Source organism: Anarhichas minor, unplaced genomic scaffold (genome assembly GCF_050575085.1).
Source record: "Anarhichas minor isolate MPS153535 unplaced genomic scaffold, ASM5057508v1 ptg000024l, whole genome shotgun sequence".
Classification (NCBI taxonomy): domain Eukaryota; kingdom Metazoa; phylum Chordata; class Actinopteri; order Perciformes; family Anarhichadidae; genus Anarhichas; species Anarhichas minor.
Genome location: NW_027466470.1, coordinates 3,514,628 through 3,536,364, shown reverse-complemented (window position 1 = coordinate 3,536,364; position 21,737 = coordinate 3,514,628). Strand labels below are relative to the sequence as shown.

Sequence of the window (21,737 nt, the reverse complement as noted above, 5' to 3'; positions counted from 1 at the left end):
AAAGGAATCATTTTGAAGCACTGACAATTATGTCAAACCTTTTTTTTCAGAATCCACACTGCTTGTAATACAGGAAGTTCCACTCCTGCATTTTATTGTAAACCAACTTTACCAAATTCTTTGAGAAACATGGAGGGACAGAAAGAGGGAGGTAGTTGTTGAATGGACTTCACATTTACCCACAGGTGCTACTTTCTGCTCATTTGGTAATATTCCAGTTTCTAGAGATTTGGTAAATACTGTAGAGGTAAATGTCCTGATTATAAAGGAACTCATGTTGACAATCAGACATAACCTGAGCTCATCATGAGCAGCTGCTGAATCTCTCCTCCTTTCCTTAGATGTCCATGTCTCTTCTGTCTCACTGGCTCTTTGTCTTGCAGGATGCGGGTCCCAAGCTTCATGAGCAAAAGGCCCCGTGTGGTTCCTGCTATCAAAGCTCACCTTCACATGGAGTCGCTCTCTTCCTTTGCTGGTGCGACTGTTTTGTTTTGTTTTGACACATAACATGCTCGAATAATTGATTATGTCGAAATAAGTCGTAAAAAGTGATGAACATGAACTCTGTACTTTGTGGTGTTTCAGGAGGAAAACTGACTCAGTTATTCTCTCATATTAGTTTCACATTTTCTCCATCAGCTTTGTATGAAACCCTGTAAATAAGACAAGAAGAAAAGACTTTGTTCATTCTTGAATCAAGAAATACTTTATTCATCATGTAAACCTTCAGTTTGTTCACATCCCATCAGTAAAGTCTGTTCAATGACTCTTGTTCAATGATTTCATGAACACATTCACTTCATCCTCATAATCTATTTGTTTGACCAGAATCTCAGTTATGTAAAGAGAATAATGAATGATTTACTTATTGATTATGATTATAATAATTAGTTATATAATACATCATAGTACCTCTTTTGTACAACGATTAAGAAAACAACAAGAACAACATTTAATCTGTTATAGAAAATAAACATAATTTCATTAAAGAAATCTTTACAAAGAGTGCTGAGAACTAAATCTCTTTGATAAAAGAAGCTCTGGTGATTTCTCTCTTTAAGAGCCATGCAGTGGAAGAGAAACAACAACTAACAAATACATCAATACTAATATTTATCAAACATTTAAACCTCAGAGCAGTTTACATTTTCATGAAGAGAAATATCAGTTCAGGTCAACAAAGATCATCATGAGCAGTGATAGCCTCCATGGCTAAACAGACACAGAAAGGAGCTCCACCTAAAGACACTCAAACATTTACACAACAATAATGAGAAGATGTCAAAGCACCGCCCACAATGTTTGATTGACAGCTGAAGAACAATCAGCAATTAAGCGACAATGATGGAGACAAAATGAGTTTCAGGATTAAGACACAAAAATTAATTTTCTGTTCCTTAAATCACTTCTGACTATTTTAGTTTACAGAACTCAGCAGTGTCTCCATAAGCTTGATACAACCAAAGTCCAGCATAGAGAGGCTGAGTGAATGTGGTCTGGACTCTGTGGAGGAGAGTCATGGTTTCAGAGACGCTGTAGAAAGACAGAATACCTGCTCTGTGATCCAGGTACACTCCTACTCTGGAGGACTGAGGACCAGAGACGCCAGTTTGGATTTTGTTGTACAAAAATGTAAAACTGTTTTTGTTACAACGTAACGCCCAAGATTTGTTATTGTACCCAAACACACATTCATTCAAGCTCCCTGTTCTGATGATATTCTTGTATGAAACTGCTACATAAACTCCTCCTCCTCTCCACTCCACCTCCCAGTAACAACGTCCAGTCAGACTCTCTCTACTCAGGACCTGTTGACATGTAGTGAATCTGTCTGGGTGACTAGAATAAGACTGTTGTTCTCTCATTAATGTTGCTTTTCTGTTCCCCTCAGATAATAACAGATATGTGTGTGCTGTGTTTGGATCCAGTGTGATTTCACTTGAATATCTTAAGAATCCAGCTCTGGTCTTGGGCTCTGCTTGTGAAGGTGACAGTAAAACGTCCACTTCAGTCACTGCCAGTGAGACGTTTGTCCACTTCTCTCTCAGAACGTCCTGTAGTTTATCTCTGACTTCTGACACAGCCGCCGTCACGTCCTCAAAGTAGCTCAGAGGACGGATATCGATGCCGGACGAGTCTGTAGGTTCTCTGAGTGGTGACAGTGAGGGGTAGTTGTGTAGAAACTGGTTGTGATCCTCTGTGTGTGAGAGCAGCTTCAGCTCAGCGTCTTTCCTCTTCAGCTCAGAGATCTCCTGCTCCAGCTTCTCCTGAAGCTCTTTGACTCGACTCACTTCACTTTTCTGCTGGGATCTGACCTGCTGCTTCACATCGGAGCTTCTTTTCTCCATGAGACGGATCAGCTCGGTGAAGATCTTCTCGCTGTCCTTCACCGCTTCGTCGGCAGAGCGATTGACGGCCTTCACCTCCTGTTGAAGCAGCTTCACGTCTTTCTCTCTGTCCTGGATTCTCTGCTGGATGTTTAGTCGACTCACCTCCAGCTCTCTCTGCCTCTCAGTCCTTTCTGCTGCAGCTGAGACTGTGTCGTGGCCTTTGTGTTCATCCACAGAGCAGAGGTAACAGATACACTGCTGATCAGTACGGCAGAACATCTTCATCACCTCATCGTGACGAGAGCAGATGTTCTCCTGGAGCTTCTTGGAGGGGTCCACCAGCTTGTGTTTCTTTAATGGAGCTACATCATAATGAGGCTGGAGGTGTTTCTCACAATAAGAGGCCAGACAGACGAGACAGGACTTGATGGCTTTCCGTTTCCTCCCAGTGCAGACATCACAGGACACATCTTCAGGTCCAGCATAGCAGTGATCAGCAGGAGCAGCTTGGAGTCCAGTCTTCTTCAGCTCCTCCAGAACAAATGCTAACATGGTGTTTTTCAGCAGGACAGGCCTCGGTGTGAAGGTCTGCCTACACTGAGGGCAGCTGTGGAGTTTCTTCACATCCTCCTTATCCCAGTGTGTTTTAATACAGTTCATGCAGTAGCTGTGTCCACAGGAAGTAGTCACCGGATCCTTCAGTAGATCCAGACAGATGGAACAAGAGAAGGTTTCCCGATCCAGCTGAACTCCTTTCTGCGCCATTTCACCTCTCAGTAACAACGACTGTCTGAGTTTCACTTCACTAGAAGCGACTCTGCTTTGACTTCTGATCTGAACAACATGTGTTTGTTCAGTGAATGGAGGCTGTCAGCTCTATCGCTTCACCACCATGTTGGTTACACCCATCTTTAAAACTGTAGATCTGAAGGGGAGGGAACAAGGAGATATGTGGACAGAGTGGAGCCGGCTGTGTTTGAGAGCAGGAGGAAGAAGGAGGGGTTATCAAGCTGTGCTTCATTCCAGGAAGAGGAGCAGCGCTGTGAATGTGAACTTTGTTTCCTCGTTTACAAACAGAGCCTCGGTTAAAACCTGCTCCACGTTTGAAAACATTTCATTTCTTTAGTTGTTAAATATTTCTTGTCTCCTCAGAGGAAGAGTTATAGACAAACATGAAGCCATCAAAAGACTAATTCTGTTCAGTTTTCTTTCACTGCTTAAAAACAGCTGACTGACAAAAGAGTTATCAAATTAAACTAATATGAAACATTTAAATTGCTGTATAATACCTTTCTCTCATATTTAATGATCAACTTTGAAACATTTGTCTCAAAACACTCATATTTTTAAGTCTGTATTCTTGTGAAGAGAGTGAATGTGGCAACACGTAATGAGAGGCAACTCCTCAGGCTACAGGTTCTAATGTCTGAGTATGTGTGTGAGTCAGGAGAGGGACGGACAGATGGTGTGATAGTGGATTAAGGCAGAGGGTTGGAAAGCATCAATTCAATCTGACATTGTGTCTCTAACTGAACAGAAAGAAGCCGAGGAAAAACAAAAACAACCAACACAAGAAATACATGAAAAATAATAAAATAAAATACAAATGTGTAGTACCGGTTTTTTTCAAGACACCTTTCTGAGATTAAAAATAAGAAGACATGACATCTACACCTTCAATTTGTTTGATTAAGATTTCAGTCTGCACATCGTCACAGCACACGTAGTACATGTACAATGATTAGTTCTTACGTCTAGTGGATTTAATTTCACCACTACTGGTACATTTTTACTTAAACATACTTTATTTAGAACAGGTAGTCTCATTGAGACACGGGGTCTCATTCTCAAGACAGACCTGGTTATGATAGACCACAACATACACTTCATGCCTCGAATGACAACAAAAAGAAAGTACGTACGTGTACCTGAACCCCAGTGAGCTCAACACTCGCTTTACTCGCTTTACCTGCAGCGTCGACTCACAGCCGGCTCCAGTCCTCTTCCCACGTCGCCAACGGTGCATTCAGCTGAACCAAAATAGAAAGAGTGTCACATCATTCATTGACCATCACATTGTTGGCAAAAAAGCTTCCGATAACATGCAAACAATAATGCGTTTGTATCAAATAGTTAAAAACTGCGACCATTATCCAGGAGAAAGCGTTTCCCTCAGAACGTAACTGAGAGTGCAGTTTAAATATAATTTCGTAGGAGACAGGGTTGGACAGGTTCGTTTTCGGTAAATTGACTTTTGGCAAATAATCAATTAGTCTAATGACAACCTCCTCTCACCTCCTTTTCCTCCTTCTCAAGTGCCCTGCAGCATCGCACCCAACCGCATGTTTTACTGAGGAAAGAATAGCCTCTCCATATAGGCATGATGATATTGCTGAAGAAGAACCTGTGGAAGGTAGATAAAGAGGAATAAATAACACAGTGAACTTTCTTTTTATCTCACTTTAAAATAAATTAGAGAGAAACATTGAGAACACTGAAGGTGAAGAGGTTAATGGAGATTTTCCTCTTACTTTGAACTGCTTTCCTGGAGGCAGAGCTACCAAGGACATTTAGGACTGTGTGGCTCTGTGACACACACACACACACACACACACACACAATGGAGATTCAGACTATGAATCAGAGGTCAGTGGATTTCACGGTGAAATAGGTTCACTTAGCAAAGACGGGGAAGTGGAGCTATGCTGAGCATTAAATTACCATTTATTAAGCAGTGAATTGAAACCATGAATTTAAAAGACTGGTTTCAAAACTCTCAGTTTAGTCACGGTCAATTTAGTCTTTATTAATCCATTCACAAAATAAATATTCAAATGGGCAAATTGGATTGAAGTTCTGTAATATCCAATTCCTTTAGGAAGGTAATCTGAAGCACTGAAGAGTCGAACCAGCCTGGCTTTACTGCAGAGGTGTTATGCTATTCTTTCATGACGTCCAATCAAAGTATTAGATTTTATAGATATTATTATTATTATCATCACACATCAAGGATCAATTGTTGAAACTTCAAACTGCTACTAGGAATTTTCATTTTGTGTTGATTTTGGCGGTCCCTGTGGACGACAGCAGAAGCGTTTCCCAGCACCAGATTCCCTCATTTCACAGCAGCAGTCCCACGCTGGAGTCTGAAATGGAGTTTCTGGTGAACCTGCGGATCTAAAATCATTTTGTCTGACTTTGCGGGTAATCAGACGGACGGATTGAAACAGCCTATTGTACCAACATCTCTTCATAATATAAATCAGGCTACAAGTAACGGAGAAACCTGGAAGGAAGAATATTTAATTTTAGAGCAGCAGAATAAAAAAATATTTTGAATCAAATTCTTAAAATGAAAAAAACATTGTAAAAATGTAATTCTATAAATAGCCTGTAACATTGAAATGTAAAGTTGACCCGCTTCTCAACTGTTAGATGCACAACATGAAACAAACTTCCTCAGCTAGACTTGAAGGGCCGTTATTGTCGCTACATAATACTGAAGAGTTTGAAAATCAAATAAACACGGATGCCTTATATTGTCTGTAGTCCTTCAATACGAACTACAACTCATTTAATGCAAATTCTGTAAATGCACACAACTTTACACTTGTGTAAACTGCTCATTCAGTCGTTATCAGTAAAACAGCAATCTCGAGTTGTCGGGTGGTCTGAACGTGTGAATTCATAATGCTGTGAACATAAGAGCTCCACACAGACGGAGCAGAGGACGAGGCAGAGTGATGCCGAGTGTGGCTCGGTGCTTTGTCCCAGCAGCATGGAGCCGTCGTGGCCACACTGGGCTTTGTGCAGGCAGATCTAAGAGTCAGATTCTCCCTTCTTCATTTGATGAGGCTTCTGGTTGAGTGGGCCGCGTGTGGACATGCAGCTCACTGTGGGGAGAGAAATCATCATGCAGGTTCTGTAGCAGCAGTCAGCAGAGGAGCCTGTCGGCCTGTAAGTGTGTGTTTTAGTGATTAAAGAGAGTATGATTACCATGCAGGACTGGTAGAAAGAGTCAGAGCAGAGGGAAAGTGTGTGTGTGTGTGTGTGTGGTTGTGTGTGTGTGTGTGTGTGTGTGTGTGTGTGGTTGTGTGAGGAAACAGACACATGGCTTGAAAAGTGTGTGTGTATGTGTGTCTACTGTCCACCATTATGGTTATATGTGTTGTTATAAGTCGCTCTCGTCACTCTGAGGACTGTTTACACTCAGCCAGCTTTATTAAATGTTGAGATCAACTTCAAGGAAAAAATAAACTATTAGCTTCCATGAAGAAATGATGTTAATAAGGACTTTGTGTGACTCTGTGAAGCTTGAGAACGAACCTTCATGGTTGGAGGCACGAGAAGCAATGACATGAGGAGAATATCTGAAAGAGCCTCTGAAGCACCAAAACCAATCATCGGTCATTTCACACAAATATGAAAATCTAATCAAGTGTGCTTAAGGGTTTTTCAAAGGTAATTTTTCTTCTTTCATTTAAAATCACCAACAACTGATGAGGTAATAGTAAGAACTAGTTTCTAATGCAGTTTTCTATATGCAGAACAGTAATGTGGAGTTGTATAAGAACACACCAATGGCCCTGACTGACTGCAGTGTTGCCCTTTTTTTTACTCGTACACTCTGCCGATCAATAAAACAGATTTGCTGTTAGAGAAGTACTCAATGGCGCACTTCATTTGATACCCTTCATGTGAATGGAAGCTGTGTGTGTGTGTGTGTGTGTGTGTCCCACTGACTAGCTAATCGATGCCGCACCGCACACAGCTCGTACAGAGGTTAACTTTGACAACGCCCTCCCCCAACCCACGATGGTGGGACTGCGTTGTCGCAGAAGCTACAGTTCCTCCCCACATCGACCATTGTCAGCGCTGTTAACACCGTTAGCTGCTAGCTGCCCGCTCACGCATCTCTGTGTCCAGAGCAGGCAGGCAATCCCGGCTCTATGGGTTGCAGTTGCCGCAGTAGTGGGCCAATCACACCTCACATTTAATTGAAGAGCACTTGCAGTGATTGGCTGAAAAGCAAAACCATACAAATACCGAAACCCAGCCCTAATGAAGCATAATAACTGTGCAAAGCACTTGGATCACAGGTGATATTGGTTCTATTTGATTTTCAGCGTCTGCTATCCAGAGTTACTTTTATTGGATGGCAACAGTTTCCTTATCTTTCTCAAGGACATGTTAGCAGTCTGGATACAGAAAGGCAGCAAGGGTGGAAACCGTGACTTGTTTTATGGCACAGCCATTGTAACCACTTACTCAACCTGTCACCCTTTCACTGTCTTGCGTATTGTTTTAAGCACACGGCCATGATTTCGGCTGCACATACACTATTCTCTATTGTAGAATAACAAAAGCCCGGTGGCTAGATTCCAGCTCCCATTGTCCTGATGGAGTGGACATCGGCTCAGCCTGTGTTTATCATTCCCCGTGCAGCCAGTGACTGAGCAGATATTAGTTTGTTCTTATCAACAAGAGCCACAAAGGGCTGAGGGTGAAGTGGAGCAGATGCTGAGGGGGGGGACCGGCTCCTTGGTGAGGCAGCCAATGATCGTCCCCGCTGAAGGAGTGTGACACTGGGCCTGGGGCGACGCCGTGAGAGCCTCTCTGTGGAGGACCAACAGCAGCAGCAACAGCTACCGTGTGATTTGAATTTAACATAAGATTCTTCTCATCACGTAAAGCTCGTGGACACAGAGTCTCTGACGTCAAACTCTGATTGTAATTCAAAAGTGGAACGGAAGCAGTCGGGTGATTGGAAAAACGAGGCTGATGGTGGAAAGGTCACTGGATTGAGTGGGAAAGATCAGTGTGGCCGACATGAATGACATGAATCCCTCCACAGACACAAAGACTCCAGCTACTGAAACTATTGAAATTATTTCAACTTTTTTTCAAATGTATTATTGATCAGGTAAAGCCATTACATCATGGAAGGGTGAGATTGGATCCCAATGGAAACACAATTAGCTCCATCACTTTCCAAGCAAATGGTTGATGTTATGAAATGGACATTGGTTTGAATGCAAAGGGCCAGGACCTTAGAAACAACTCTCTTTACTTTGTATTTGTTTTATGTGCGTTCCTCATCATCTGCTTTCTTACAGAAGTGTGCCCTTTGATGTACAGATTTATCTACCAAGACTTAACTTGTACTGAACTCAGGAGAGTTGAGCTTCAGAGTGAGAGGTTTATTTAAGGCTACGTTCACCGAGTTCACTGCATGCAGATAGCTTTTTGTTTCATGTGCCCAGATTTTGAGGTATCCGCTTCCAAGGTTTCTGCTTCCTCGCCGCCGACAACAACAGCAGCACCCTGTCAGCACACCCATTGTCGTTGGAACTACTTTCCACAAAGGAAATAGTCCCTATAGTTGTCTGAAATGTTGTGAGTGAGTACCACGAACAAAATTCATCTATATTTCAAAACCTCAATGAATCAAACCAAAACTATCTGCACCACACAGAAAATATGCTTTTGTGATTTGGGGCGAACCACTTAAAGTGAATTGTTTGTTTCCAAAGAGGAATGTTTTTAAGGCTGCTTCCTCCAAAGATGACTGTTGCAGTTCACAGCCTTCTGTCGCTCCGCAGTAGCGTGCTGAGATAATGTATTCAAAATGGTTTGAGGATCAATTTTCGACGCTCCCACAGTGACGGTACAGCTCCTCCTGCAGCGAAGACAATTGCAATTCAGATCGAACGCTGTCTAATGACAACAATCGCCTCAGCTGGTGTTTGTGAGGAAAACATCTCATCTGTCTTCGTCTCAGGAACCCTGCTTCAGCCTGAGCTGCTGAACCAGAGGCTGCACTGCATGCGGTTTGTTGGCTGTTTCCGTATGGATCTGTCTGATCTCTACATGTTATTTCACACACGTCTGCCTCCCCGAGTGCTGTCATGGGAGGTGTGACTGCTGTCGAACAGTTACAAAAAGTCAGCAGCTCTGGGTTTAAGCAGATAACTTCCCCGCAGAGATTTTGCCTTTTGGAGATTTGAAATCATAAAACCAATCACAATTCTCTGTTGAGGGAATCCTGAAACCTGCTGGAGAACAAAAGCCTCTGAAAAGTCTTTGCAGGCCGCAGGAGAGAAATCGAATACATTCTTATGCATTCCTCTAAGAGCAGATATCTTTCCTGTGGATGCGATGCACCGGAGCAGTCAAATGCGTTATCAGATTTCAGAGAACAGCAGGTGGGAAAGTCAAAATGTTGCCAGTTTCTTCCACACAGAATACATTTCCACAGCAGAATAAACGAAAGCCTTTTTACCTCTGCCAAACGCTTTGCATTCGCCTTCTTACTCCATGATATCGCTCATAAAAGAATCCATCTGCAAGGTTTAACCCAAACCAGCCATCAAAGATCTCCTCAGATTAATATCTAAGAGGAATACTGCTGCCTTTGTGAGCAGAATGTGTGGTTTTATTATGGAAGTAAATGTTGTTTGATGTTTGTCTGCAGCTTTTTTTGTGTTTGACTGCAATGAGCTCTTGATCTTAGATTGGTGGGTTGAATCTCACAGGCCAGATAATCATGCTGTGAGTTCAAACACACACAGAAGTCTAACATTTCCCCCAGTGAGCTTCAGTGTGTGTGTGTGTGTGTGTGTGATTGATTGATGGATTGTGTTTCCAGCTCTGGAGAGCACAGCAGAAGCTCTCTATCAGTAGAATATGTTGCTATCAGAGGGCTGTGGTGCTGACTCATTTCCTCTCTGCTTCACTGTGCTAACAACACCTGAAGCTGTAGTACGTCCATTGCAATAGAACAACATCAAACATATACAGCCTTAAACATGAAATCAAGGAGAATTGAACAAAGTCGTACCACAAAACAATCGTAAACTGCTTTTCAGATCAGACTTGATGCAATCATGTGGGGCTGCTGCCAAGCAATGTTTTCATTATTAATTCATCTTTTGATTATTTAATCTATAAATGACTTAAGCCTTTGAGCAACTTTCCTTCTGATCTTGCACCCACACTACACTCGTTTGAATGCAACCTCAAGATATTTTAATTCAGTTTCATACTTTAAATCATTTTTATTTTTATGCTGTTTTTATGCGTTTGTTTCTGTTTTTAATACCCTGCTCTTCTCTTTATTGTCCTTCTGTTAATGTGTGCCTCACTTTTATTGTGTGAAGCACTTTGAACTCCATTTGTAGTAAATGCAACAGTTGTTTTGGCATTTTGCTTGGGGAATGCTTGCTGATTCAATAAAACAGTATCTGACAGTATCAAAGTCCAGATATCGGGTGATTCAAGAGTTTTTCTACATGTCATGATAATAATAATAAACTTTCATATCTGTAACGTGAAAACTTGATCTGTTCCTGCTGTGGCCACTAAAGTGTCTGAATATATCCATGTGTGGAACCGCTGACTCATCAACACACAAACAGACTGGTTGGTCAGACAGTGATTTGTTAACAGTGCACAGAAATGCTCAACACACAATGCTAAGAATGACGTTCTTCACAGATGGCAGACACTTACAGAGCAAAAGGAACACTAAAGGTACCAAAAACAGTCTCTTTGTTTCCTCAGAAGTAGTGGTGAGCACTACTCTGGAGGGAATGTGGCATCTCTTCTAAGTGCAGGGTTGAGTTACAGTCAAGGTTTACTTTCCCCCCGTTAGTCAGACCAGAGAGGCACTGTAGCTAACCAGAGGGCCGTTGAGCTGCTCAGATTACACTCTGTGTGATATTAGTGGTGTCGGGGTGAGATAGCAGTTCACTGGATCTTCTTACAGTAAATCAGATCTCCTTATTGAATTCCATGACAACACTGAACTTCAACTTACATTCATTCCTGAATGTATTTCAAACTTTTACTGGACAGATTTATTACGTGTTATGTATGTTACTATCTTCACGCTGATCTTGTACTGACCTACAATGAGCTGAGAAAACAGAGGTGACAAAGTCAAGTCTGACTGCTATACAAGAGAACACAGGAAGAAAGACAACGAAGATCACACTGGTGTTGTTCCTTCTTCCTAACCAACTCTGATCCATCTGAGGGTTTTAGTTTTCCTCTTCGTGGTAAGACAATGATTCCCGTCACCATTCGGGGAATGTTTTTCCCGTCTCTGCTGCACGTCGCTGCCCTTCTGTTTGACATTTCTATTAGAAGTTGGCAGGCCGATCAGCTTCTCAGCAGCTTCTCAGTGAAGTGAAGAATCAGAGCTGCTTCTCTCTAAATATTAGATCAGATCATCTGAGAGCAAAAACAGGGAGGACACACCTGAATTAATCATCACATATGCAGCGTGTGAGTATGAACTTTGGAAATAAGTAGCCACAGTGTCTTACCTGCTGAAATATTAATAATATTGAGCCTCTACATGTGTTGAGATTTGTTTTGGACTGAGGCGGCTCAGGACTGACGGCAGTTAACAGGCTTCATTACAGACTTTTACCTTCTATTGTTTGTGCTTTATCTTTTGTTTGCTTGCAGATTTAATTAATATTGTACACTCTTAGAAATGAAGATTCTGACTAGAATCGTAAAAGGTTCTTCGGCTTGTCCTCATCGGAGAACTCTTTTTGGTTCTTGGTAGAACCTTTTTTAAAAGGTTCCACCCACAACCCTTTCACAGGGTTGTACCTGGAACCCTACATAAAGGGCCATTCCTAGAACCATCTGTGAAAGGTTCCACCTATGAGAAGTTCCAATAAACATGAGAGGTTACAGAGAATCCTGCTATGGTGTAATGGTTCCACCCAGAACCCTCTCTAGAGGTTCTATCCAGAAGCTCTCCACCTACTTACGGTGCTAACAAGGACCCACCCAGAGGGTTCTATCGAGAACCCTTTCATATTCCAAGGGTTTCATCTCGAACCTGCACAGGGTGTTCTACCAAGAACCCTCTTGCTTTCAACAATCCTTGAAGAACTCTTTTTTCCAAAAAGGGTTCTTTGGATGAAAAGGGTCCTTGGAACCCTGAGTCTTAAGAACAACCCTTGAAAATCCCTTTTTCCAAAAAAGGGTTCTTCAAAAGCAAATGGTTCTGTAGAACCTCAGCCCTTCAGGAAGAACCCGTTTGGAACCCTTGTTTGTAAGAGTGGGGTAAATCTACCGCTGAGCCATCAATGCTAAGGACAGACCTTTTCATTCTGCTTTGATTTAACACAGGTCGTATTATTGCTTTGGCCAGGAATGGCCTGCAGACCCCCCACATGGAAGGTGTGGACTTCACTGAGCGATCAATGATATGTTGCGATTGAAAGGGCAGTTGTTATTGTTCTCGCCTGATATGATTTAGGTTGAAAAGGTTACTGCATTTTCCAGGAATCAAACCTTGGCCTCCTGCATGGAAGCCGAGGTATACTGAAACACTGCTATTGTTATTACAATAACGGGTGGAGTTAATGGGGGCCCCTGGAGACCTGTAACCATTATTATTTTGGATAATAATGGATCATCACAATAAACCCCATTCTGACCTTCACAGCATCATTTGTTTGTCTTTTAGGTTGTCAGACATTCTGGTTTGTCACAGACAATCGCGTACACCATCAATATTTATGCCCCCGCTCATCCTCTTATTCATATCTCTAAACTCGGCTGAAGAATATTCATCCCAATAAGTGATGTACGAGCAGTTTCACGAGTCTAATTTCCCGTCATAATGAGCTTCACCTGCAGACAAATGATGGCAGTGGAGCTGGGAGGAAGTAGCCCTCATGTTGACCAGTGATTTGTTTTGAAAAACTTACAATTGATGATGAGATCGCCGAAGGTTTCATATATCAACATTGTCCTCTCTGAATATTTCTGTCACAGCAGCTCATTAAAATTCTAAACTCATATTTACTGTGTTGTGAGGCAATAATAACTGTTATTGCTTCCCCGCTGCCTGCAGAGCTGGAGCCTCTTTTTTCTTTATTTTATAACAAACTTCTGCTGCTGCGGCACCACGTATTCCTATTCCCTGCCCAGTTGGTTCCTCTATTCAAAACTAATTAAAAGCAGTGGTTGTTACTCATAAATCTCTTCATGATCTTTCAACCAGCATCATCAGCTATTTGTTTTCCTCAAAAGAGCCAGTTTGCATTTGAAATGCATTACAATTCAGATACCACACATATCAAGCTTTAAATACCATTTCTTGGGTCTTCTTTAGTAAGGTAAAGTAAATGTTGTACCACCCAACTGAAAGTCGTGGGACATGATTTGAGTATTTTTGGAGAAGTTAATTGCTTTTATAAGGAAGCCGACAGAAGTAATGAAAGGGAGTGAGGAGAGGGAGAGATTGGGAATGACATGATGATTCCAACTGGGGACTTTGTGATTGATGGTCACACTGAAACTCTTTGGAACTTCAAATATTTGATAAATCAACTGGCTGAAAGCATTGGACAGAAATACTGGAGGAAAATATATCCTATTAGATATGAAGCTATGAAAGATTTACAAATGTACAAGTCTTTGAATGAGCAGGCCTGTTGAATGAGGACAGTTGTGGACTTGACACTTGATTTTGTTCACAGTTTCTGTTCAATCACTGCTTCTTTCATCTCCTGTTCCAAACCATCAGCTGCTGTCTTGTGAATGACAAACAGCAAATATTTGGGGCAAATGTGACATGCGGAGCTGTGGCTTCACAACATTGCAGGCTGAGAAGAAAACCAAAGGGTGTACGTGGGTGAGAAAGCTGAGATGTCACAGGAAAAACACAGGAAACGTTCCTTACACCTCGGGGAAATAGGTGTTTTCATCAAATCAAGAAAAGAGCAGTCTGTTAAATAACAAAATAATATGTTTTTTATCCACAGAAAACACCATTTCTTGCTTTGCTGGCATTTTTTAAAAACAACATACAGTATAACTCATTGACTAAAAATTGTCATGCAGGTAATGTGATGAAAAGTGCCCAGAGATTTACTCAAGTGCAGTGAGTGAACGAGAGCATTTACTGAAGTGAGAACCTCTTTTATATTCATTATTTTTCTTGTATTCACATTGATGGGTCTTCAGTTTGAGTAAAATGTTATACAAGCAGGTTTCTTTTTACCCGCAGTAACATTTTATCAGCTTTTCTGCAATATTTATCTGCAAGAGAGTAAAAGGCACAATATTTACACAAGAAAAAGTAGAAATTCTGCCAAGATAGTCAAGTAAAAGTCCTTAATAGTATACCTAACTAAGCAAATTAGCAAAAGGGATGATTATTCTCGCCTGTATTTGTCTTATTGTCAACAACTCCAACAAATGGGTTATGAATATATAATGAATTAAAAAAGGTTCTGTAACTTTGTTAAACAGGTGGGTGATGTAGTTTTTTTATCAAACATCACTCAAACAGAAGTAATTAGTGGCAACAAGAGATAATATGTCCGTCACCAGTTCATTATCAGTGTGTGGCCCGTGTCGGCCTGTAGAGGGCGCCCTGCAGCCTCTCATCCCACCGGAAGGAAGAAAAGGCACATGTGACATTTAACAGGAAGTAAATAAACTGCCTTCCCGCGCAGTTGAATCGGCGCAACAAGACGTCCGCATTCATCAAAATGGACGAGCTTTATTTGGATAACATCGACGAATATGTCAACGACCAAGACAAGATAGTGAGTGCACTCTCGATGTGTGATCAGTTCTCGTTTGTTGTCTTTATTCCGGGTGAGATACGTTAACCCCGGTGAGATGAGCCGTTAAACTACCTGTTTACGGTTTGCTTCCTTTTGGCTGCTGTATTTATTTCTCATGGCTGACAACTGTCTGCTGGCTTGGTTTGGGTTCGTGGTTAATTCGGCGTATGAATGATTGAAACGGTTGATTCAACGTTACGTCAACCTGGTTTCAGCTCGTGCGGTTGTGTTTTTGAAATGATCGCAATAAACTCAGATTTAGCGCCACGTTTAACGGTCATTCTGACAAATTAAAAGCTAATTAGCTGCCATAGTTTGTTTGGCAGTTGTGAATAAACTATGATAGCTAGCAAAGTCATTGTTGTTTTGTTTTTCTTCTCCCAGATGATTCACGTGGTATTTAAAAATGTAAACACCGATGTTTTCATGTGTTTTCTGTCCAACAGGTGACTTATAAATGGCTGAGTCTCACTCTGGGAGTCCATGTCAACACAGCCAAACAGTGAGTGTTACTCCTCTTATAACTATGCATTAATGGTGATTCTGATCGATAAACATCCATTTGTGTATCAGCTAACTGGAACCACAATCACTGCATCACCCTCTAACTAGTTCATTTATCTGGGCTTCATGTTTTATTCACAGTAATGTTCTTAGTAAAGATACACAACAGTGAGGACTTATTTCCTGTAAAACCCTTTTTTACAAAGTATTTAACAAACCAGGGCAACCTTCTTCAGCGCTTCAGTTGAGCTTAGAAAAGATCTTCTTTGTTTCCTCTATGTTTTAGTCTAACATTATCAAGAAAATAAATAGTAAAAGATAAAGTAAACACGGCTAGAATGGATCAGTTACTCAGTGATTACATACTGTTACAGATTGAGATGCATCTTGGTCAATATTAAAGAACAAGGCCGTGCTTCTACATCCATTAGTCAGAGTTACTGGATAAAACAATGAACACGTGTGTCTTGTGTCAGAATGCTCTTCCATTATTTGGATCACAAGAGGAAGGAAAGCTCAGCTCAGCTCCACGCCACGTATCTCGTGTCGGGCAAGTTCGTGGACAACGGCCAGACGGTGAGAAATACACTAAATGAAGAAGACTTGTTCTGGCTTGATTTGCATATTTCTCTGCATGATTTTGTGTTGCTGATGTTGTGCTTGCTTTTAGAGTCACAAGGTGTCAGTTATCAAAGAGGACCAGTTGGAAGGTTGGTGAACATGTTTCCCAGTATTGTGCAGAATGTTTGGGCTGCAAACTAACACTATTTTTGGAAATTGCTTCAGTGTTTATTTAAGGTTTATTTAAGGTGATATCTGTTGTAGCAGAGGCAGAGCTATCTGACCTCTGGTGTTTTTGTCTTTTGCAGATTTCAAATCCAAGATGAGCTTGATCGTCAGTGTCCATGTCTACAGTGTGCAGAAAGCTTTGCTGAAGGACAGCGGTCCTCTCTACAGCGTCGACTATGACGCTGTGAAAGACAACCTGAAGAACTGCAGCAGGTATGATGCTCTTATCTTTGTGTGCGATGATTTGATGACAACAGTTCCCAAAAATATAGTCAAAATGTTCAGATATGCCCACGAACCTAGCTCAGGGAACTAGAGGGCGAGAATAATCTGTTGAATTGTAGAACTGTCATTCTTCAGGAAAGTGTCGAGTCGATCCGTCTTCTCTGTTTGCAGGTACAGTGCGATCCGCTGTGCCAGTGCAGTGCCCATGTCTCCTGTGGAGCTGGAGCAGACGAGAGAGATCCAGCGAGCTCCGACACCAGAGCCTGAAAACAGAAAACCTGGCGTGAATGGAGAGGCCAGTCGGGCTTCTAAGCCTTCCACCAAGCCGCAGAAAGGCATCATGGGAATGTTTGCCAATAAGTCTGCTCCTAAGAACCAGGATAGCGGCAAAGACATTAAGGCGGAGCAGAAGGAGGAGGAGCCTGTGGTACGGCTTTGTAGTCTTTTGTGTGATTACCTGCTATTTATAAAGTAATAAACTACGGTATCGGAGTAAACGCTGTAGCTTTTCTTTACGACTGTTTGGTATTTTTAGGTCGATGCCCCCAAAAGTAAACCAGACGCAAAAGCCAATCCTATGATGAACTTCTTCGGGAGTCAAGCAGCAAGTGAGTAATATTGTCTTGTGAAAGACTTTAGATTCTGGTTGCAAAACACATGAAGATATAAATGAATGCTCCTGTTTTGATTTGGTGATTGAAGCGGGATAATGCCCTTCGAGGTGTCCGTTATCAGGAATTTATAAACATGTACAAGAACCGTACAAGGTGCTATGGACACATCATTGGGCATTATCTCTTACCTACACCCCAAGATGAGCCCCATTCCTTTATATATTTGTGTATGTGTAGTTCTGCTGTTCTCCGTTTAATCACGTTTCTACATAAACACTCCTGACTTTCTCTAGAGAAAGCAGAAAAAACTGTGACGCAGGAGGAAGCAGCTCAGTCATCAACCTCAGCAGAGCAACGACGTCAGACTTCAAAGCCTGAAGAAAATCGTGCTGCTGCTGTTGCTGCTGTTGCTGTGGAGCTGCCTAAAGACTCCAAGAAAGACTCCAGGAGGTGTGTGTTTCATTATAACACTTATGTGGGGAGAAAATGACATCATTCAAACTAAATTAATGATTTTTACTCAAAACTTTAGATAGAAACACAGACGAGAACAAGATTCTTCTTGAGTTTTAAAAGCTTTTGAATTGAAAGGCTGTGCATTGAGTGATGATGGACTTAAATAAAGCTATAAATGTATTTAAACAAACGTCTTTCTCTTGTTGAAGCAAAACCAAGCGACTCGTGGATTCTGACAGCGAAGAGGAGAAAATGGACAAGAAAAAGAGACGGAGGATTAAGAAGCCTGAACCAGACAGCAGCGATGAAGACGGTGAGTTGTTTACTAAACTGTTTTTTAAAGTCATTTTCTATTTTTAAATCTTGAAAGAGAAGAACTTAAGTTGAAAGGCCTAAAAAGAACATCGTAAATGACTTTGATAGTTGGTCACAAGGAAGGAATACGTAACTGTTTTTTGTTAGTTCACATTTAATGTAGTTGTACTGTCTTTCATAAAGTTATATACTGTTATAAGAATATCCCTGGTTAAAGTTTGGAGAATTACGGCCTAGTTTATCTTTATTGTAAAGCCAGAATCCTGATAAAGGGTGAGTTTCAGAAGCCCTTTAAAGAGTAATGCTAGAAGAATAATACTTGTTCACGTCTTCAGTCATTCCAGATTCTCCTCAGCAGATGGAAACGAGAGAACCGTCACCAAGTCCTAAGAAGAAGGTCCAGTCTGTTTCTCATTCACATGTAAGGGATTCAACCTGGTGATCAGACATAGATGAAATGTTCTTTATGTATTTAACACTGAATAACGTTTTTATTTCTTCAGCAGGGGAACTCTGAAATGAAGACGAGGAAGAGGAGACGGGTCCTGAAATCTCGGACGTTTTTAGATGATGAAGGATGCATCGGTATGAAATGCTGTCAGAGGATGAGTTTTTAATCATCAGTCTTGTGAATATTTACTGAATGCAATTCATTTTCCAAACCAGTAAAACAATGTGTCGTAATACTGACACTTATTCTATGACCGATGTGTCCTCAGAAAAATGATACTAAGCCTTCTAATATTAAGGTTTTGTTGACATTGTGTAAGAAAGACGTTTATGAAATGTTGTGCTGCAACTAATGATTCTCCATCAACTAACAATTCTTTATTATCATTTAATCTGCCAAATGTTTTCTTGAGTAATCTGCTGTAAAACATAAGGAAAGTTGTGACCAAAACCCAAAGACATTCAGTTTATTATTATTATTATTATTATGGAGGACTTAAAAAACAGCAAATATTTATTTTATTTTTTGCATAAAAATCTCAACTATTTCTCAATTATCAAAAGAGTCAATTAATTGAGAAAAAATGAAGTTTTTTTGTCAGCTCCATGTTCCATAATCCTAGTTTCCCTCTGATCTAGTTTTTACTTGTATATACATGAGAATTGACAAACTACTTTAATATAATGGAGTTTAATACACCACCACTTAATATGGTCCTATTTACACACAAGTCAAGACCATAATCCCTCTGGTTCATCTTCTTTCCCCTCAGTGACCGAGAAAGGCTACGAGAGTGAATCGTACTCTGAAGCAGAAGACGACGTCCATGCCGCTAAACAAGCTCCAAAAGATCCCGTCCCCGCTAAACTACCGTCGAGTACCAAACAGGACGAGAAGAGAAGTCAGAAGAAAACGTCTGCAAATGCAAATAAAGGAACTAAACAAGCGTCCATCATGGGATTCTTCCAGAAGAAGTGATGGAGGACAGCGTCAGGCCCTTTTTTTGTTGGGACAGGGGAACAAAAAGCACTGCTGCAGACTTTCTGTGAAGATCTTTTGGTAAAAGTCAAAGCTGAAACACTCCACATGGACGATCGAGGACTGCAAATCCTCAAAAGGACTTCAACTACATGGACATGTCCAAATCAGGATGATAACTATTTTACTTTTCACCTTCCTGTTACCAGATGTCCCACTCAATAAACTATGAATACTGAAACAAAACGTGTGTTTTTTCTCTCAAAATATACACAAAGAAATGTTTAAAATGATACACGTAGGAGGTCGACAGGATCCAATTAGCTGTTACAAAAATGATGTTGCATTTTAGTTTTAGTTTTGTTGCATAACAGGTGCAACTAAATAGCATCTAAAATCAGTGAATATTTGCACTTAATACTAACTCCAATGAAATTTGTCTAAACTTTGACAAAGTAAGATATTTCAGGTGTGTAAATATGCATTAACCTAGACCAGTGTAATCTCATCCAACACTGTTCAGCAGCATGTAAAAAAATTAGTAAAATGTTTAATCTCTTAAACTTCAGTGCCGATCTGATCCTCTCAACAATCGTAAGAGCTAAGGATGTAATAAAACACAAGATTTAATTATTTAAAATAAAACAAACTTCAAATCATGCTCAGAGAGTTTGGCATCTTTGCTGGATAAATGGGTTAAATGATCAATATTTGTTATATTTTTTTATTGGCCACCTACTCTGAAGCCTCCTGTAGCCAGGCTCTCCACAGTAACCTCAAATACTTCAATAATTAGCCGGATCAATGTTAAAGTACATCAACGGTTCAAAACAGTTGTTGACCCCCAATGGGCAATGTCGATTAATGTAATGTTATTCCCCAAACACGTCTATGCCTGCAGTCTAACAAACTCATCACAATGAAAGTAAAGCTTGCCGCTGCATTAACCATGACATGGACAGCTGTTAACTAATAGGCTTAGTTGGACGCTGAGCCCTTTGGTACACAGTTAGGGTGGGGTGGAGGGTTTCCGATAAATATGTAACTCAGTATTATAAAGTAACACCTGAGCCTGCTTTCTCTTTCAAAAGTACCAGAATGTGTAAAGAAAAGCAGCTCATATTACTGAATAACTCCCGTTTATTCTTCCTCTGTCGTCGATGATGAACAGTACATTGTGGTCCGTGGGGACTTGTTGCTCGGGGACAGCCAGACTACCCTGTAGGCTCACACAGAAGCACCACACCCTTTCGCTGCAGTAGAAGGCCAGTAGAACTGGTATTTGGATGAGCTAAGGACTCCATCATGAAAAAGGATATCCCTCACTGTTTCAGGGAGCGGCCAGAAAATGTGTTTGTGGCTTTTGCCCCATTATGGCATCTGTTGAGTGAGGTCAGACATCATGCATTTTTATTTAGGAGGAGGCCTCACAGCTGCAGCGCCCTCTCTTAAAGACAGCTGAGTCACAGGCTACAGGAATATCCTCTTTTGGGTTTAACAATAGCACCAGTGTTCATACTCCCCTTGCATTTTCCTTAAAGCAGCTTTCATGAAACGTGTCTTCCACCCTGTGTGACATCATAGTCCGTGTAAGTGGTTCATTGAAGCTTTATCACACTTATGTGAACTTATGTGAAACATTCAAATGTAAGAGGCAGTTTTTTTATGGCTGCATTTAAAATGGAAAATCTTGTTTCATTTCACACACATTCCCTATAATACAGTGTAACATATATAGTAATCTGGAAAACCCAGGGATCTTGAGTAGAACTTAGTTTTATGGGTTAGTCTGTATAGCTTGTCCACAGATTATGCCTCATGTGTTGATGGACTTCCAAAAGGGTCTATGAGGTTTTACAGTTTAAAAATTGCATTTTGCAAGATTACAAGGTGTCTTTTATTGTCATTGTACAACACAGGGTTTTGAAACAAAATACAGTTTGCAGTCCCATTTTGCTGCATGAGAAAAACATACAAAGCAAAACTATATTAGAGTGGAGGGTGGGTGTGGCTAGGGTGGGTATTGTCCAATAATATTCTTTGAGCTCTTTGCAGGCACCTCTTGTCACCAATATCACTGATGCTCTGTAAAAAATGGGTACCGATATGTTCTGGGCAGTTTTAATCACCCACTGTAGAGCCGTCCTGTCCTAGGCCGAGCACATGTAAGTTTGTAATTTTTCCAGTTAGGATTCTTTCTATTGCTCCTCTGTAAAAGTTTGGCATAAGAATTTTGCCATCTTAAGTTTCCTGAAGATCTGGTTTTGAGCTTTTTTTTACCAGGAGAAAGGATGACTACTACCGGTTGTTTGGGATGTTAATTCTCAGGAACTTAAAACTGTTCACTTGCTCCACCTCAACTCCGTTGATGTAGGCAGGTCTAAAATCAACAATCAGCTCCTTGGTTTTACTAACGTTAAACAGTAAGTCAATCTCGGAGCACCACTCTGCAAGATTGTTGATTTCCTCT

At 41.0% G+C, this 21,737-nt stretch overlaps 2 protein-coding genes across 3 annotated transcripts; one reads left to right on the top strand and one right to left on the bottom strand.

The window, feature by feature from the left end:
• Positions 1 to 679: 679 nt before the first annotated feature.
• LOC142956687 (tripartite motif-containing protein 16-like) lies at positions 680 to 3,525 on the bottom strand. Its single transcript, XM_076098403.1, has one exon. It carries the CDS (start codon positions 3,093 to 3,095, stop codon positions 1,413 to 1,415), a length of 1,683 nt encoding a protein of 560 aa, XP_075954518.1. The 5' UTR covers positions 3,096 to 3,525; the 3' UTR covers positions 680 to 1,412.
• An 11,254-nt stretch (positions 3,526 to 14,779) lies between these two features.
• On the top strand, positions 14,780 to 19,513 carry pold3 (polymerase (DNA-directed), delta 3, accessory subunit). 2 transcript variants are annotated; one of them, XM_076098346.1, is made up of 12 exons: positions 14,780 to 14,914; positions 15,382 to 15,437; positions 15,916 to 16,015; positions 16,110 to 16,149; positions 16,309 to 16,441; positions 16,625 to 16,880; positions 16,989 to 17,061; positions 17,361 to 17,517; positions 17,733 to 17,836; positions 18,174 to 18,259; positions 18,345 to 18,423; positions 19,062 to 19,513. In XM_076098346.1, the coding sequence occupies exons 1-12, from the start codon at positions 14,858 to 14,860 to the stop codon at positions 19,265 to 19,267; spliced, it is 1,347 nt and encodes a 448-aa protein (XP_075954461.1). In that variant the 5' UTR covers positions 14,780 to 14,857; the 3' UTR covers positions 19,268 to 19,513. The 2 variants fall into 2 exon arrangements, with proteins under 2 accessions (XP_075954461.1, XP_075954460.1); XM_076098345.1 differs by having other exon boundaries at positions 18,342 to 18,423.
• The last annotated feature ends 2,224 nt before the right edge of the window (positions 19,514 to 21,737 follow it).